General features: G+C 33.2%; 2 protein-coding genes across 2 annotated transcripts in view; both read left to right on the top strand.

Moving 5' to 3' along the window:
- The first annotated feature begins 10,066 nt into the window (after nucleotides 1-10,066).
- On the top strand, nucleotides 10,067-10,953 carry LOC105218585 (MICOS complex subunit MIC10). Its single transcript, XM_011194279.3, has one exon. It carries the CDS (start codon nucleotides 10,567-10,569, stop codon nucleotides 10,894-10,896), a length of 330 nt encoding a protein of 109 aa, XP_011192581.2. The 5' UTR covers nucleotides 10,067-10,566; the 3' UTR covers nucleotides 10,897-10,953.
- An 8,308-nt stretch (nucleotides 10,954-19,261) lies between these two features.
- The window catches only part of LOC128919753 (guanine nucleotide exchange factor DBS-like), a 36,243-nt gene continuing 36,029 nt past the window's right edge, over nucleotides 19,262-19,475 (top strand). The window contains exon 1 of the mRNA XM_054233497.1: nucleotides 19,262-19,292. Within this exon, the coding sequence (XP_054089472.1) occupies nucleotides 19,262-19,292 (31 nt within the window). The remainder of the gene's footprint in view (nucleotides 19,293-19,475) is intronic.

The raw sequence follows: 19,475 nt of genomic DNA, 5'->3' as shown, positions 1-19,475 counted from the left end.
AAGGAGAAGGAAAAAGGAGAATGTAGAAAATCTAACAGAAGAAATGTGTCATTGCAACTCAATGCAACTAAAAGGAATGTGTACTCATACATGTACAAACAAACTTATACATGTAAGCTTATAAGCTGGAGCTTCAGAGTCTCTATATATGTGTGTGTGTGCCAATTGTAAATATGCGCGTTTCATTTGATTCCAACTCATATCTTTTATTTTTTTATTTACTCTATTTTTGTTATTATTTTTTCTAGGATCGCTCTAACGGCGAACAAACGAAATGCAATGCCGATAAAAATTTTTAGCTAACTAGGCCACAACAACAATTACACATATGCCGTATTTACTGTTTTACGCCACAAGTGGTGCCACAATGGCTGCAATCGCACATTTTCCCCGATTGTCAGTACTGTTGTGAAAATAATGTGAATATTGTTTGCTCCAACTTTGAAGTTCCTTATCGTCATAAGTGACCTTTTGTTCTCCTTTTTGTATATAGAAACGAATGTGAATAGAACAGAGTGTGTGTGAAGATATTTTATCTTTATTTACTTAAGTACATACATATATACATATCTAGTTCATTAAATATATGTATATATGCGATAATTATTTATATATGTAGTTTGTCAGCTGCTCAGAAGATTTTTAAATAATTAATTTATCGACAAATTAACTGTATGATATATAAAAACTGCACCCACTAATAAAATGTGTATTTCTTGTGTATAAAATATTATAGTATACACTAGTATATATATGTATATATATATGCCAATTTTTTATTATCAAATTTGGCAACAATTTTGCATGCCATCGTCAGTCAATAAATTGTCTAAGGCCGACAAAGCACGATACTAAAATATGCCTAAAGAGTTTGAAGATAAAGAGAGCATTAGGTCTATCCAGTTATTTCGGTATCAGCAAAAAATAATAGAACGAGCCATTTAAAATTTTGTCGAAATTAAAATGTTTCAATATTCAACAATAAATTAAGGCTAATTTCGGGAAAATTTTACCTCTCTGTGTTTATGTATCTTAACATTAAAATTTTTTAAAATCGAATTATTCACCCTTAGTTTATATTCTGAATTTCTAGATTTCTGATATATTAAACTTATCACGTTTCCCATAAAATTTCCACTTTAAAAACAGACAAGGTATTTAAACGAATTATTCATAAAACTATACTGCAAAAACAACTTTTTTCTGGGTATTGAACCAAACTTTTTTTTGTTTTCGAAATTAGCCTCCGAGCTCGAAATATGTATTTGGGTTCGAAGTTCGAAAAAAGGACTTAAAAAATTTAATAAAAAATCTAAAATATGGATATAATCTTCTCTTATGACTCAGTCTCAATATCAACAATATTTGGACGAAGTACTTCATAGTGTAATATATCTCTTCAAGGAAAACTAGGCATGTCGGAAAACAATTAAAAAGAGTATACAAAAGAAATCATTCATCAATCATTCATCATCAATCATTTGATGTATCTAAAAAAAGGTGGTAAGTCTCTTTTACAATTTTTTTGGGCACCTACATATGTACATATGTATATTGTTATGTTATATTGTTATATTTTGTTGCGATGTTATCAATTAACAATATAAACGGAGTTATAAATATAGTAATCTAAAAAGAAAGTACTTAAAAAAGAAATGACAATTCTACTAGATATATAATATATGCTTCTGTCTTTAGAAAAAAATTATTTTTTTTATAGAAAAATTAATTTAAATATGTATCTGGGAAATTCTCTCAGAAAGGACTAATACTTAAAAACATAACCACATAGAGTTGAAATTATATAACTCGTACTCATATAACTCGAAGTTCTCCATAGCTCGAACTCTTGAATTGGCAATAGAAGTCAAATTTTGTCCAAAATTTTTAAGTATAGCGACTGTCTCAACTATATTTCTTTACTATATATGTACCTCATCTATATGTTTTTAAATAAAAAATAAATTTAAAAAAAATATTTATTTTTTAAATTTAATATTAATATTTAACAATCAAATTTGCTTTTTGTAATGCCATTAAACATTTTTGTAATTAAGGTTGACCCTAATGTAAAGAATATATAAATTATTTAATGCATACAACATATTTCCATGTAAACTCCAACATAAATTCTAACGAAACACTAGTTTAATAACAGTTAACATAGCATTTCCATAAAATCTATTACAATATGTTAACCTTAACACTATGCTATTAACATAATCTCTAACTCTTAACACAGCCCCATCAACAGCAGCAGAATTAATTGCTTATAAAAATCAAAAATATAAACATTTATCTTCACACACACTCATCCACACAACAACAACAGCTAGGGGCTGCATGCAATTGCCTTTTCAATGCCAGCATGATGAGAGCGCACACTGCATTCTACCGCAGCGGAAGAGAGCGCAAGCAACTGAAAGCGAGAGCATACATAGACAGCAACTGAGAGAGAGCGTGTGCTAAATGTCAAAAGCGAGATGCTCCGGCTGACCGCTTCACCGCCATAAGTGAAGTGAATTTTGCGGCTGTGACAACTAGAATTTTCCCAAATTTTCACCGAATTAAATTTCATTCTTTATTTGCTATTTAAACATTATATTCAAGTGAAATTATTGTGCCAATTAAGTGGGTGTGAATGTGCCTGTGTAAATAAATGAAAATTTAATTGAAAACGGAAGTTCCTATAATAAATAAGTGTAGACCAAAGATTCTTCCTCAGCAAGTCGCAGCTTCAGTGATTGAAACGAATTGCATACATACGAGTACAAACATACCAACAAATACATATAATTTTGGATTTGGTACGAGTAAGTTGCCTTTATTAAACCAAAATTATATGGAAACTTCATTTGTGCATTTGCTGTATGTTTTATCAGTGATTTTTGGTTGTTTTGTGACATTTCATAAATATATTGTGTGAACTGTAATCTCATTAGTGCAGTTCATATGGAAGCACTGCTGAGAAGGCAACTGCCGGTTCGGTGGCCATAAGTTGTACACTCGCAGCTATCACTTGTAATAAAAGTGGTTGTTGTTGGTGTTGTATTTATAATAGTTCCGCTTGCGAGTGTTTATCTCGTTATTGATTTTGTCTGGCTGCTCGTTGTAACATTCTTACAATCATACATACATGCATAAATATATGTGGGCATCCATCCATCAGGGTGCAGCATCAGCCGGGCGGCAGCAACCCCGCTGTTTAGTTGCTTGTGTTTATCTTTAGCAGCAGGCAATAACCTCATCGCCAATAATGGAAAGCAATAATAATAATAGAAGTTGTACTTCCCTACATACAAAGAAATAATATTGATTACTAAACTAACATTTTGTGTGTGGAGTTTTCAAACTAACGAAAGTCCAATTTGAGTGAGTGTTGAAGTTCAAGTTCATGAAAATTTCTGATTAAATATGTTTGTAATTACTGACAACGGTTACAAGTGGGTTTAAAATGAAACTTTTCCTATTTATAATATCATGCAGTGGAACTTCTCTAACTCGAATCACCATAATCCACTAAAAAAACATCGAGTTAGAGAGACTTCCGAGTTACAGAATGTAATTTGTATGAATTTTGACTTCTATTGCCAATTCAATAGTTCGAATTATGGAGAACTTCGAGTTAGAGCAGTTCGAGATATGGAAGTTCAACTGCATATTAATTGCTCTGTCTGTTACATAAAATATTTTCAAAAGTTAAAAAGTGAAGAAACAGCTTAATAGATTACAGATATTTATTGAAATTTCCCAATTCTTTATATTTTCAAAATTTAACTGATCAGCCTCCCCTTCTATTAATGACATGTACCTTGCTGTAAGTCTACAAACAGGATTATTTATCAACTTGTTAGCCATTTGTGAATGATTGGTGGGTTTTGGAAATTTTTCGAAGAAGGGGTACACTCGAATGTTTGACATGATCTGCCAAAGGATAGAAATTAGAGGAAATATCTTCGGTTTTGTTCGGAAACGAAGATCGAATTTAGGTTTGTGCTGTCGTATTATCACCTATAACTACTATAGCACAATGGCATGTAATGGGATCAAATTTAGGCATGAAACGGTAGACTGGCAATAGTCAGAGTTTAAAGTACTGAGTGGAGTTTTAAGAATCTATGTAAAGGGTGATTTTTTAAGAGCTTGATAACTTTTTAAAAAAAAAAAAACGCATAAAATTTGCAAAATCTCATCGGTTCTTTATTTGAAACGTTAGATTGGTTCATGACATTTACTTTTTGAAGATAATTTCATTTAAATGTTGACCGCGGCTGCGTCTTAGGTGGTCCATTCGGAAAGTCCAATTTTGGGCAACTTTTTCGAGCATTTCGGCCGGAATAGCCCGAATTTCTTCGGAAATGTTGTCTTCCAAAGCTGGAATAGTTGCTGGCTTATTTCTGTAGACTTTAGACTTGACGTAGCCCCACAAAAAATAGTCTAAAGGCGTTAAATCGCATGATCTTGGTGGCCAACTTACGGGTCCATTTCTTGAGATGAATTGTTCTCCGAAGTTTTCCCTCAAAATGGCCATAGAATCGCGAGCTGTGTGGCATGTAGCGCCATCTTGTTGAAACCACATGTCAACCAAGTTCAGTTCTTCCATTTTTGGCAACAAAAAGTTTGTTAGCATCGAACGATAGCGATCGCCATTCACCGTAACGTTGCGTCCAACAGCATCTTTGAAAAAATACGGTCCAATGATTCCACCAGCGTACAAACCACACCAAACAGTGCATTTTTCGGGATGCATGGGCAGTTCTTGAACGGCTTCTGGTTGCTCTTCACCCCAAATGCGGCAATTTTGCTTATTTACGTAGCCATTCAACCAGAAATGAGCCTCATCGCTGAACAAAATTTGTCGATAAAAAAGCGGATTTTCTGCCAACTTTTTTTTTTTTACTTTTGGTAATAAAATTCAATGATTTGCAAGCGTTGCTCGTTAGTAAGTCTATTCATGATGAAATGTCAAAGCATACTGAGCATCTTTCTCTTTGACACCATGTCTGAAATCCCACGTGATCTGTCAAATACTAATGCATGAAAATCCTAACCTCAAAAAAATCACCCGTTACATGTAACATAACCTGTTGGGATAATGCAAAATAGTATCTATTTACTAGTAATTATTATGTTAAATATGTCCCAAGGTCGGAAAAAATATCTAATAAAAATGGATTATTGTCTTGAAGATAGGATTCCTTGTGGTTTAGGTACACTGATCTGAACAGTTATCTTCACCTAAGGGATTCAGGATTTCAATTGTAAGTAAAAGAGATAAAGTTTTATTTTTGAGTCCTTTACTCAATTTTTTCTATTTTCTTCATTTTTATTAAAATTCTTTTATTCTTTTTTATTAAAATACATGACACTTGTCTGGCCCTAATACAAGATTTAGGCTGTTGGGTAGATCTTCTCACTAATCTACTGGATTCAGCAAGTTTACGCCATACAAAAGTGACACTTACGCTAACGCTTTGTATGAATAATTTATCTCGCGTTTTCGATGCTCTCAAATGCAAAATCTCCCAACCATCATCCGTTCTCTTGACCATCATCACTGAATACTATATAATTATATACTTAGATGTCTTTTTTGTGTCGAAAAAAATAGCACTAAACACCCGCGAACTGTCAAATTCTCTCAAATATCTATCGAATGTGAAAGAACCAACCTAGAACCAATATATCAATTATAATCATATCACCAACCAATTGTACAGTATAGCCTAGGTGTTAGTAAAATAGTTCATTGATTTTGAATGTATTGAAAATGTGTAGACCAAATCATGCTGGCAACAAACTATAATATTTAATACAAGAATGATATCCGATCCGATTAAATCAATATCTAGCACCAGAGGACTAACTATGTACATCTGTACATCGTACATACAGCTGGTACATACATTTTGCTCCTGTGATAGTTTATACTATACTTTCAAAAACATCGTGTGAAAGTGGTAAGATCGTATCTTGAATAGTTTTTGAATGGTAGCGTTCTAAAGAGCGACTGCCCGCAGGTATAAGCAGCTATAGTCGAAACTTAAAACGCGTTTTTCTCGAAACGACATTTTTTCAAAATTGCTGGCATCATAACTCAACGATACATTGACCGATTGACTTCAAATTTAAACTGAGTATATTTACTTACGATTTTTTGATTGTTTGAAAATTGTCAATTTGGCATTTAAAAGACAATTTGTTTACCTAAAAAACGATTTTTTGTTTTTCAGAACTTCGCCACTTTACCAATTTTTGATATTTTCAAAAATCGTAGATCATTATATAGGAAATATATTTAACTTTAATATCCTTTCTGAATTTTTTGGTTTGAGCCACTCTTTCGGCAGGAATCATGTCAGCAGTTGGGGTACTTTTTTTTGGCACCTCCGACATATAACTCCAATATTTTTTTCAATATTTTTGAAAAAAAAAAAAAATTGAAATGTTGATGAAAATATACCTTATTAGGTGCAAAGAACTTCGAAACTATCGATCGAGTACTTTCTGTTAAAAAAAATTCACGAAAATCGCCTAATTTTTCATTGATTACACTGATATGGCCCCTTAACTGAATATAATTTGATAAGAAAATTAAAAATCTCGTTAACATAAAAAATTTTATAAACAATTAAACTAAACGTTTTTACAAATAACAGTGAATAATATGTATACATACTCTCTAATCTGGAAAGATATAACAAATAAACATAATAATTTATTTAAACACCTAAGAAACATACATACGTACTTACGCACGAAAGTGTGTTTGTATGTGCGCGCCTACGTTAAGTGACGTCGAAATGACTCAAGTGTTCGAACGCCAAATGTGCAATTTATGTGACGCGCATATAAATGTTTTCTTCGCTGGCTTTCAACGCATGCAGTGAAATAGTAAATTTTTAGTTTTTTTCTTATTATTATAGCCTATACTATCTCAAAGGTATATTATTTAATTGTATTTTTGTTTTTCAACGAAGTCGTTGGCTTTGCCATATTTTGCAGGTGTTTTATAATTTTTTTTTTTTCAATTTCTTTATAATTTCCTTTTCTTTCGATTTGACGATTATAAAACAATTGCACATTTAACTGGCACATTTGCCGCAATTTTTCAACGCAGCCCAAACAGTCGCATTTCCGATTTGAAACGGCTTGCAAGGTTGAGTTCGAGAAGTGTCAAGCAAATACGTTTACAGTTATAAACGGAGATTGATATAATATTTTAGTGCATAATTCTTAACGAAATTGAGTGCATCTCTCCAATTGAATACATTTTTGGTGCAAAAAGTTATTTTTTAGTACTTGGGGACCTCAAAACAGTGATTTAAAGGAATTTAAATATTGGAAACTTATAAATTTGAAGTGCTAAGCGCATAGTTTTGAGCTTTTGAGTGTAATCGTATATAATATATAGCAAATATGGGCAGAAATAAACGCTTGTTAATGAAAAATATTAAATGCTTTAACCCGTTCAGCGGCAAACGAAAGAATGACGGCAAAAGTAAGTCCAGAAAATTTCATATATTTCAGAACCTAAACAGAAATCAGTTGCCATGATATATAGAATGAGTGTAAAAGTGTTCATTAAAATCAAATTAATTAAAAACTCATCCTGAATCATATAGTGAATGTTCTGTTGCAAAAAACTGATTTTTTGTGGTACTAAACTTTTCTTGAAAACCAAAGTATTTTCCTCATAGTTATCTGATTGATATTCAGTTTTTCTTTAAATAAAAAAGTATCCATAGGATATACAAGAAACTTATGAACCAATCCAAAAGAAACCGAAATCTTCAATTAGACATGCGCCCAAATGTATACTATAAATCTTTCTGATTTAAATTTTTGTAGGTCTTCCCTTACATTTTGTCTACTTTTCAGAGTCGAACAATATTAAAAGAGTATCGAAGCATATTTATTGTGCATAAACTTCAAGAAGCCAACCCGTTTATTTTTAGTCTGATTTTTAGCATTTTATGTAACATAAACTTGGTCGTTGCAGCGTAAAATCTTTGCACAAAAAATAGAATTGTTCTATAAAGTCATCAAAATGCAGATTTACGCACATTTTTCAACACAAACTCACTTTATTTTTGTATACTGAATGCAAGTCTTTATGAGCCTTTATGTTAATAGCTTTTACAAGCCATTTCGTTTTAATGTGCATTCAGAACAGATATTTTCAAACATTTTTACACGCTTCGAAGCATAAAATACATACTTATAGACATGCATACTCCTGTCTCCCATACACATTGCGTGTTACCCACTCACCCAATCCTCGAAATGTCAACGAGATGCATCAGAAACTGTCACGTTACACACTCAATTTTGAATATACACCTTTGCAACTGTGTGTGTGCGAGTGAATATGGCATAAGTCAGTTATGATTACCACGAATAACGGTACATGACACCAGCGTTGACATGCCAGTAACTTGGTAAGGGAGCCATGTTGGCTGGTGGCACGATATGTAAGGGAGCTATGTAATCGGGAAGTGGGTGACAGCATTGTTGCAGTGATTGCCCACAAGTGAATGAATACAGCAATGAATGAATGAATAACCGAATGAAAGCCTATCCAGGCTGTCTATCGTCGCATCCACTGCTGTTGGAGCACTTCAAGCTTGACTGTTGTCAAGTGCTACAATACACCGTGTTGATATATATAGAATACGTGTAAGTTGCAATTTCCCTCAACATGAACGAAAATGTGAATACCTTAGTACAACGCTTTATGCGTCGATAACAGTAACTGGCAGCTGTAGTAAATATGAAAAGATGTGGCCACAGTGGAGCCAGTTTGTTTGCTGGACTATAAAACTTGTAAGTTTTTGTTGTATTTGTAAATGTCATTTGAAGCGGCGTTATTCTCTGTATAAAATAATACTGTTTATGAGTTCAGACGCACATAAACCTTAATAGTTTTGATATGAAAAGCAGAAGCTTTACAGCAAACAATGTAGTAGAAAAGTTGTAATCAAATCCGTTTGCTCACTGTCATTAGACGAAGAATAGACAATGTGCATATCATAAATCCACTGACATAATCATGGAATAATGTGTAATAGAAGAGTTATAAGCTGAGCAGCAAATTTCCATACAATCGTACATATGTAGCTTCTGCCTTCTGCAGTGTTGTTTAATACTCTTATTCTACAATATATGTATATAGTCGCTTTAGTAATGAAAACCGGGTCCAACTTCGCATACCCTCATGTTTTCTTATCTCAAGTTGATACCAGTGCCCGGTCTTAAGTAAAGCCAAGTCTTTGCTTTTTTGTAATAACATGTGTTTTAACACAACTGTTAGTACTGTTTTTAGATTTTCGAAACCCTATCGAGATTGCCTTAAGACATCATATTATAATCAAAAGCAATATTCACAAAATTAAGGTCTCACGAGTCAGAAATATTTCGGCTGTTGGAAATTCCGAAAAGATTTTTTTTTAAGAAATTTTGTCGGTGATTTCATATTATTATTATTTTTTTATAAAGATCGGAAGCTAGGATCTCTAGGTCACAGTGTTACGCATAGAATTTCGTTTTTTCGGAGCTTTGACTCACGAACATCGATATACTAAAGAACTCGACTAAAGTGTCCACCGGTTTGAATATAATAGAAGATTTTGTCCATGTTATTCATTAATGTTTTAAAATAATGTAAAATATGGCCGATAGAGGGCTCGTGATTTTCCATACCCATCGAGTTCTGTAACTGAGACATTCCGGGATTGTCATATCTAGTCAACTTTAAAGCAAGCACAGAAAGCTTAGCATTAAAGAGACCAATTAAGAGTATTTTATGATTTTCAAAACATTCAAAGCTCTCTGCTAAATATTTTTAAATTCAGCGTGCCATCAATGTATATACTTTGCTATTATGGCGGATCGGCATATGTGAGCCTGTTGATTACAGAATATTTTGCTAAACAATCGAGATTTAGTAGACATGTAAATTCAGCTCGGCAAATGTGTATGCCCCTATGGCGCCAATGACTATCTCTTGGTAAAAGTTAAACAAACGTTGGCATTTAACTATTTAATTCATAATTCCACATATTTTGGAGATAGAAGATAACAACATTCTGAAGTTATTGCACCAGCAAAAAGGTGTTGCGGACTGTATACACAATGGTATATTATAAGAAAAGAAATACATTAATTATAGATTCTCACTTTTATTCGCACCGGTTTGGCGCCCCCCACTTCCAGACGCCAGCGTGTTCATTCAATTAATGCATGCCAACATGAAACCGTCACGCCGGCTCAACACGCCACAGGGCTTACGGCGTCACAGCATCGTTGAATCGCAACATGCAACCATGCGTTATCTCTGCAAAATATGTACTATGTGAAGTAGACACCTACAATGGGTTTCCATTTCATATGCTGTGTTAGATAATATAAAACAATAAATAATAATTTTGGCATTTCTTTAACTGACTCTTGGATTTTTTAATCAACTCAAAACCCTGACTCAAAATTTAAAAATTATTTGACAAATCAAACTGTCAGAAAGCATAATTTGTCAAGCATTAATTAAATTCAACGAAATTTTGTAAAATGTCGCAGAATAAAAGCAACAGCCAGGAACCCAGCGCTCCATCAAAGTCGCAATCTTCTACCACTTTAAGCCCAAATGAATCACTTGACACTTACCCGGAAGAGAAGCTCGACAGGCTCGTGAGTAAGTGCTGGACGGACGCTTTAATGAAAGGTGGCGCCGGCTTTGGCATCGGATTTCTGGTGACACTTTTGTTTATTCGACGCATGTGGCCACCACTTTTGGGCGGCAGCTTCGGTTTGGGCGTGTCATACAAGCACTGTGAGCATTATCTTCAACAGCAGACAAAGTGCGAGCCGATTGATAAAGTAAATGCAAATAAACTGTAGCGTTGGTATTTGTGTTCTTATTGTTCAGAATGTTAATAAAATAGATACGAATAAATATAATAATTTAATTGAACATATTTACCTATTAAAATCGATCTTCCCAGTTCGAATACCTAAACCTTGTATAATATTTACCTGAAATATACGTATGTAAACATATTCGTCTTCATCTCTTTAACATTGGACTCCCTATTTTGTTTACGTATCTTATCAATATCAGCAACATTAAATATTGTTGTAAGCAAACCAGAAAGGCATGCGTTTGATAAGCAACTCAGCGATAAAGCTTTAATTTATTTGCGCTCGCTCGTAGCATATTATTGGACGATTTTGGAGAGAGCCCCATTCTCTCTGAGTGTCGAAGTGTGCACAATTAAAATTTTAGCAGCAAACAGGGTTCTCATCCTATGAGAAACTCTGCATTTGTGGAGATTTTTTCTGATTTTTGGGAGATTTTAGATTTCTTTAAAATTTTAGATTTTCCACGGTTTCTATTTTTTCGATGTAATATTATGGAAAATTCTCAATGCAATAGGTAGCTTTGATCTGTTCTTCATTATTTGCTGAGCTTTCCTCTAACTGCGTGTAGTATTTTATATATTCTCTGCATTATTTTTACAAAATACATATATTTTTCACTAAAGTCAGATAAATAAACCTCTTTTTTATACTAAAAACTTTATATAAAACGTATAAGAATTTGGTATAATATAAACTCTTTCAGCAACCCTGCCAACAAGTACATCTCTCATTGAGCATTCTAATCGCGAGCGCCAAAGTCAAATACAACAAATGAAAGCGGCTCCCATCTCTCCACACAGTTGGTGAGCCATTTTTGGTGCGATCTCCACCGAACGCGCCACACAGCTCCCAACTTAAATGAGAGAAATGCCACTTAGAAAGCATCCAACGCGCTCGCGCTTGTCAGTTGTGGCTAAAGTCAGAGCGTGTGAGTTCAGTGCTAAATGCGAAGGCTGAAAGCAGTTTTGTAAAACGCCGATTCTCGCGGAAGAAATTTTTTCGAACGAAAGTGCATATTGAAAAGGTCGATTTTAATATTTCTTACCACCTGTACGATCTCACAGTGATCGCGAATTGTTATAAGTGTGTGTAACCAAAGCATCCCGAGCGAAATCACCTAAAAAAAATATTGGAAAAAGTGCGCGTCTCATTCAGCTAGTAAATAATGTATGTAACAGTGCATGTGTCAATTGTTAAGCAAAATCGCTTGAAAATGCTTACAAATAAAGTTACTTAGCTGCTGCCATTAGTATGTATTGCTGCGCTTGGTGTTAGTCTGTCACATTTCTGTGCGTGTTTTTGTCATGCGTTTGCTTTTCGCTTTTTTTGTTTTTAAGAATATCTATCGCAGGTTAATGACGTACACGAGCGTTGACTTCTAATTGCATTAGCGGTGTTGTGTAGCTGACATGCTTTACGCTTATATTTAGCTATGTCTTAATCACATACATATATATGTGCCAATACAGTTCAACATGTGAGAGTGCGTGAAAACATAGTGTAGATATAGTAAATATATACAAATATTTATGTCCGACTGTGTCATTAAAGTGCAAATTAAATAGTTGAGTACTAATCAAATTTCGCTATGATTGATTGCTTAAGTTTCACATACATATAATTAAATCACAATTAACTAAAGTTAACAATTGATCAATTTTCACTGAGTTCTGTGCTATGTACCGGTCACATAAACTAAAAAATGTTGCCTACATTTTGGCGCATTGAATAAAAAATATAATTTTAGTTAAAACCTCAATTTTTAAGTGGAATGTGCCTATTATGGATATTTATTACGAAAGTTTCGATTAGAACCGGAAAATATCATTCGTAATAAATTTACCTTAGTGTCATACTAAGTGACAGGTTTTAATTTTCCGAAAGTTTTTTGGAAAGTGAATATTTTTTGTAGAAAGTTTACATAATATTATCAGCTCTTTGGAGCTTTGATGATCTCTTCTCATTCTCTTTGATTTGATTGGTTCGTCTTATTCAGCCGTAATAAAATCTTCCCTTAGTATCAGCACTATGTGTTGTAGTTTTGCTTTAACCTATAGAACACAATCACACATTATTAATGTCCCATATGGAATGCAAGACATTATCTCGAGTAGAATGAGGTATTTTAGAACCCCCATGGAACATTCTACAGAGCTGAAGGCCTATCTATCTCTTTGGTTTAGGAGACAGTCGGCTGTATTTACTGGGTTATAGATCTCACAGAAGTCATTTTATTAGTCTTTTAAGCTTCAGTGATAGTTTTACTATGTCTTTTATACAAATTATAGGAAACAAGTCTGTTGAAATTTTTTAACATATTTTATCAAATACAATCAATAAACAAAAAAAAAATCATGAAAAATACTTTTCACAAAAAACTGAATTAATCGCATGGGAATAAACTTGGAATTGTTATAAAATAGGGTTAAAAAATTATTATGAAAATTACAAAATTATTAAATTAAAATTTATAACAAAATAAAAAAAAATATTAATCTTCAAAAATTTTATTTTTCCACAATATGCACCATGTGCTTCCCAATGCGATGTATGAACATATCTGCAGATGTACCGAGCGAAATTTGTCAATATACTACGTATTTGCGAAATTCTATTATTTTTATCGCTCTGCATTGCCTCCTCGCTGCTAACTTGGCTTTTATTCTTTGCTTTAACTCTTTTTTACTTTTTTGTGTTTTTATTATTTTTCCGTGCTTTTGTTGGTTTTGTTATTTTTCCGTGTGTTTGTTTTTGTATTTTTGCTTTCTGTGCATGTTGAGCGTATTGGTGTCCAAAAATAAATCAACAAACTGACAGTGCGACGTACAGCGATGGGAAATAACAAACACTGACAGCAAACAACAAAAACAATAACAACAAAGATAAACTAGTGACAACGACAACGCATTGCAACTTCGAAATAAAATTAAAAAAAAAATAAAAAAACAAGAAATAAAAAATAAGGAAAAAATCCGAAAATAACAACAACAAATTTTTAAAGATTGAAAATTTCTACCTCATAGCTTTGTTTTTTGGCGGCAATTGTTGTTAAGCCGCTTACGTTTGTGGTGAAAATACGAAAATAGTGAAAATCAAGTGAATGAAAAAGAAATTGTGAGACTCATTGATTTAAAAGATTTAAGATGTGTTAAAAAGAAAAGAAGTTAGCTTTCTGATTTTTCATTTTTGGCTTAATATTTATTTTTATTTTCATGTATGAAAGAGTTTTTTCTAGTAATTTCACTTTTTCAAATTTCTGATTATAGTTAGTGTATTAAAACTAAATCCAAACCAAAACCACAAATTTTAGGTTTCGATAATTTTTTAGAAGTTAGATTCTTCTAATACTTGCATCTTTCTCTATTTTTCTGCCACATGATTTTCATACATAAAATGTCTGCCAAATCGACTGAAAGTGAAATTACTGAGGTTGACTATTGGTATTCGATTTTCACACTAGTTTATACGAGTACTCGTACAAATATAAGAAACGAAAATTTTTCATCCAAAAGTAACCGTAAATTATTTCACTTGCAATTTCATAATTTACATATTAATAAATGATAATGCAGTTATCCTTGACTAGTAAATTTTTTTTATATTTTTTTTACAACAACAATTTTAATTATTATTTATTAAAATTCAAAAATGTCTGAGTTCCAATGCAAGGTTCTATAAAACGCTTCTTCTATTTCACTTTTATCAACAAAAACCTGCAGGTGCTGAGCAAACTAATTGAGCTTGCAAATTTTATGACTAATTAAATTCAATTTATTATGCAAATTGACGTTATTTGATTTCAATTTGCGCTGGTCTTCTTCATTGCTAGCGTTTACTGAAGGAGACCTGCACTAATTGAAGAGCAATACAATTTGCTGATCGTTATTTTATGAAGTTGATGATAAGACAGACAATTTCACAGAAATATAAAGTCGTCAATATTTTTTGTTGTGTTTGGAAATGTTTATTAAAGTGAAAAATCGCAAAAATTTAGCAAAATTACATTTGTATAATACTAAAACGATTAAGACTACTTTAACGTTATCAATAAGTCCGCTATAGCTTAGGCTTTCGGAAAATAAATTATATAATTTCAAACTTTTTTCTAACCGAAAGCTACTTACATTTTTCTTTAAGCTACAATCATATAAAATATGTCAAGCTTTGGGACCCTGCTACCATTCAAAATTGAGCTTTGAGTGCGGTCAATAGAACAAAATAGCTGACAAAAATCAGGTATCTTGGCATATTCTAATACAAGTATTATAAAAATAGGTCATATCACTTTGACTATGTTTCTAAATACTCACTTGTATTAAGTTGTTGTACAGTTAAATCGCTTTCCACGAGAACTTGTATAGAACTGGCGACTTGATGACGGCTTCCAAGATTAAATGTGCGTTCAACACAGATGTTTCTTATTATGAATTACTTTTATTTCAAAATATCACATTTCATTATTAATTGTGGTTTTTTGTAATGAAATCTCGTCACCATAAATTAGAGTGAATCACATGAAGAGTTCTCTTATGCATTATATTATATATATATTTTTATGTTAAGTAAGAAAGATTTTGCAGTTTCTAATTTCAATGTCGAAACAGCCAGTTTGCAATCATACACTGTACTCATTCGAATAGCTGCTAGAACTGAGACCATGTTTCAGCAGAGTTAAATCATAGTTAACTCCTTGGTATGCCAATATCGGTACTCACAAATAATTTGGTTGTATCTCAAATGTGACCTGAAATTACCTTTTCTTATAAGGCTTAACTTTCATTAACTTATAAGGCATTTAGTATTTATGTTTTCATAACCAGAAAAAATGCGCCCCCACAATAAAGATAGGCCAAAGCAAATCGTCAAAAACACTAAAACAAAAAAAGCTGATAAAGTGTTAGTGAACTTGAAATCGCTATAAAAATATATATTCATGTGTGTGACTTTGACGATATGTTAAATGACAGCCATAAACCAGAAAAACCATAAACAATACACATTTAATAATGTGGAGAACCAACTAGCTTCAGCTTCTATATGTTAACCACTTACAAAAACAACCAACACACCAACGATTAACGATGCAGTTAGTTGCTGTTAAGAATTGTTGCAGCTACGGATTAAATACTAAACAACAACAAGCAAAATAATATTATATTTATTTATTAACGAGCAAAGCGAAGCAGTTTTTAAAACGCTAATTTACAACAACAACAACAACCCTACGCAATGATATTAAAACTGCAGGCTGAACGTTGTGCTTCGCTTTGTTACTCGGAGCTGCGATCGCTAGCACGCTGCAAGCACTAAAACCAGTCAGTCATTGGCAGAAGCTTCTCCAGCGACGCTACGATCATCCATCACTGCGAGACAGCTCTGGCGAGTACTGACCGTTGTTCATTAATTTAATTGATCTTTGTCTGTGCTTGCAACGGTATATATTACAATCGTTTAACAACTTAACTGTCTTTGAGGCCACAAAGGAAACGGTGTGAAATTTGTTTATATGAAGAGTTCTTACAAACTGAGTTGGGTTCGCAAAGAAGACACTTCTTTTTTTAATTTCATGCTTTCCATTTAGCACTTTGTCTTCTCATTCTTAAAATTTTGTTTATTTTTATTCCTTTAGATTTATTTTTTATTTCAAATTTTACAAGATTTCGTTTTTCTTTGTTTCAAATCATTCACACTTTAGCGCCTCTTTTTGTTGTTTGTGTTATGACCATCTTTTACATTATTTTAATTTGCTCTTCTTATAGTTATTTTTTGCATATTTTAGCGCATTCTTTAGCAATTCTTTTTGTATGTCTTTTCTTTGTCTTGTTATGAAGTGTGGACCAAAGTGAAATTATATAAAAGAAGAAGAAGTTCATAAAAAAGACAAAGAAAGCAAATAAAAGTCGAAGATTGTATCTTGTTGTCTTAAGAAGACAAAGGTGAGAAAAGAATAGTCGGCAGATTTTTATGGCCATTATAACTGGGAGTTCCGCTTTCACTTTTCAAACAAATAAAGAAGTGAAGTCACATATGAATTAAGAGGAAGAATATAGAAGCTTTAAAGTTTATTGCATTCGAAGTGAGATCATTGAGTATTTCAAATTATTACTCTAATGTCTTCCTGGCATACATACATATACATATATCTTTCAAAAATATTTTTCAACCATCTTTTACTAAGCTCTATTAAAACAATTCTTGTTAGCAGTACATTTATTGATATAAATTCTTAAATGAGACGGTAATATCCAAAGAAATTCGTCCCACCTTTTAACTCTTTTAGTTGAAATATAGCTCAAGTTTTGAGGAAAAGAAAACAAGGAAATTTTTTGTAACCTCCATCTCACAACGATGTTATGGTTGTCTGTTCACCAAGGAGTCCCGACTTAAGAATTCAACCAACACGAATGAGAACCCAAACTTTCTGACAGAACGGGATCTTAAAACTACAAGAAGAAGAAAAAACAATTTGTTAATCTAAATCATTTAGGTTATTTAAGAAGGTTGTTAATACAATCGAGGTTGTACTTCGAGAGATTTTTATGTATATGATCAACGTTTTGACAACAGCAATGTATGTATAAGTCTGTAGCCTATTAAGCGATCTAATGGTATAACATGAAAATTTCTTCGGAAAAGAAACTTTAATGTAGACCTGCAGCATCTTAATGTATCTACTGAGGTTCTAATCCATCTGATATGTTTTTGATATAATAATAAAGGTTATGTTAGGTTAGGTATGATAATGCAGGACAATCACACAAGAGATGCTCTATTGTTTCTCTGGTACCTCGCTCTTGACATTTCCTGCAGTCTTCGCGACCTATCAGCCAGTGAGTATTTCCTTCTATCGAGCGTCAGTAGTTGTAACAATAAAAATTTAGAAAAAAATTTGGCCTGGTATGAGCTGCTATATTTTTGGACGAAATCTGGTAACAGAACTCCTAGAACAGCTTCATATAAAGAGGATCAGTTCTTTATATGAAAGAAATCAGTCGTTTGACTAGTTCGGCTGGCAACTAGTTCACATCATTGCCGGCTATATCTCAGTACATCTTGTCAACCAACCACTAAAGCGCTAATATAGACAGACAACAAAGCAACAGCAACGTTCCCCTCAGCAAATTTAATTGCACTGTTAATTTCTGTTAAACACTTTTTTGTGCTTTTATTATTATTTTTTTGTGCCACAACGAGTCAGAATCTCGTTTTGCTGCAGCAAACGTCACCAGAGCGCAGAGCACAGCACGAACCCCACGGCCACACAATCGGCAATGTCATCAGCTCGGCTGATTGTTGTGCTCGGTACTCGATTGTTGTATGTAGTGTGCTCGCTAATATGCCATTATTGCAACGATCTGTTGACAATGCTAAAACGCCACGATCAACAGTTGAAGGTGTTGCCGGCGACGGGGTTGACGCTGCAGTCATTGCAACCGATGCAGTTGTTGTATATTTTTGATATGTATATTGTGTGTGTGTTATTGTTGCCCAGCGAGTTTATGCAATTTTGGCGCTTGTTTGCTGCCGATACTCTTCCAGGTAGCGCTTGTTTACCTTTTCACTCGCCACTCGTTGCGACACATTTACCAACGGAGTTGCTTTGGCGTTGACGATTCCGAGCTGCGTTTGATTTTATTTTATTCCAGACTTGCAGTGTCAGAGCCGGCGAAGTCTATATTTTGCTCAACAGTTTCAATTGCGCCCAGCGCGAGTCGGTTGTTGGTTTACAGTGGACGCATTGCATACTGTTGTTGTTGTATTAATATTTATTGTTTGCGGTTGTTGCTACTATCTACTGTCATTAGTATGGTTGTTAGTGATTTATGGTGTACTATTTGAAGTGATCAACAGCAATTTGTTGCTGTACTCTGGTTTAAGTGGTAAAACAGCTGATTTAGTGGATCTGTGTAAGAGAGTGTGTGTGTATGTGTGTTAATTCTTATTATTTATCAAATCGACAGCTGTTTTGTGATCTTCAGTGCTGTGCCAAGCATATTTTTTGTTGTGTGAGAATTGCAAAATCAACAAAAAATCAACGAAAATTCAGCGAAAAAGCAGAAAGTGCCAAAACAGAAACAGAATAATGTTGGAAACTATAAAACACGCGCGCGACCCTCAGCAAAGAGCCAAATAAAAGTGTTACCAAAAAACAAAACGTGCTTACCAACAAACAAATTTACTTACACCAATAACAATGTATATACAACAACAAATTGCAGAGTTATAAAAGAAAAGATTGTTGAATTATTGCTGTTGTCAGCCCAGGTGCGCGCGGGCCGGCTTACGAGTACATGAATATAAACTTCCCACAAAGCCATTTTATTGCATTCTACACTAATTCATCATGGGAATCGGCACCAGCACACCCGTTGGCGGTATGAAATTCCAAAATTTTACTTTTTTTCCACAACAACAACAAAAAATATTTAATTTTTTTTTCGATTCTTTATAAAATCATATTTTTGCTAACTTTGCATTTCTTTTTGTCTGGTTTCTGTGTAGCAGTGCTTTTGTTGTTGTTTTGTTTTTCGTATAATTGTTTGATTTTTTGTTCGAAA

Source organism: Zeugodacus cucurbitae, chromosome 6 (genome assembly GCF_028554725.1).
Source record: "Zeugodacus cucurbitae isolate PBARC_wt_2022May chromosome 6, idZeuCucr1.2, whole genome shotgun sequence".
Taxonomy (NCBI): Eukaryota; Metazoa; Arthropoda; class Insecta; order Diptera; family Tephritidae; genus Zeugodacus; species Zeugodacus cucurbitae.
The sequence above is the reverse complement of the archived record's forward strand: the minus strand, read 5'-3'. Positions and strand labels throughout refer to the sequence as shown.

Excerpts from the sequence above, each read along its gene's own strand:
- LOC105218585 (XM_011194279.3), top strand. The coding sequence starts at position 10,567 with ATGTCGCAGAATAAAAGCAACAGCCAGGAACCCAGCGCTCCATCAAAG.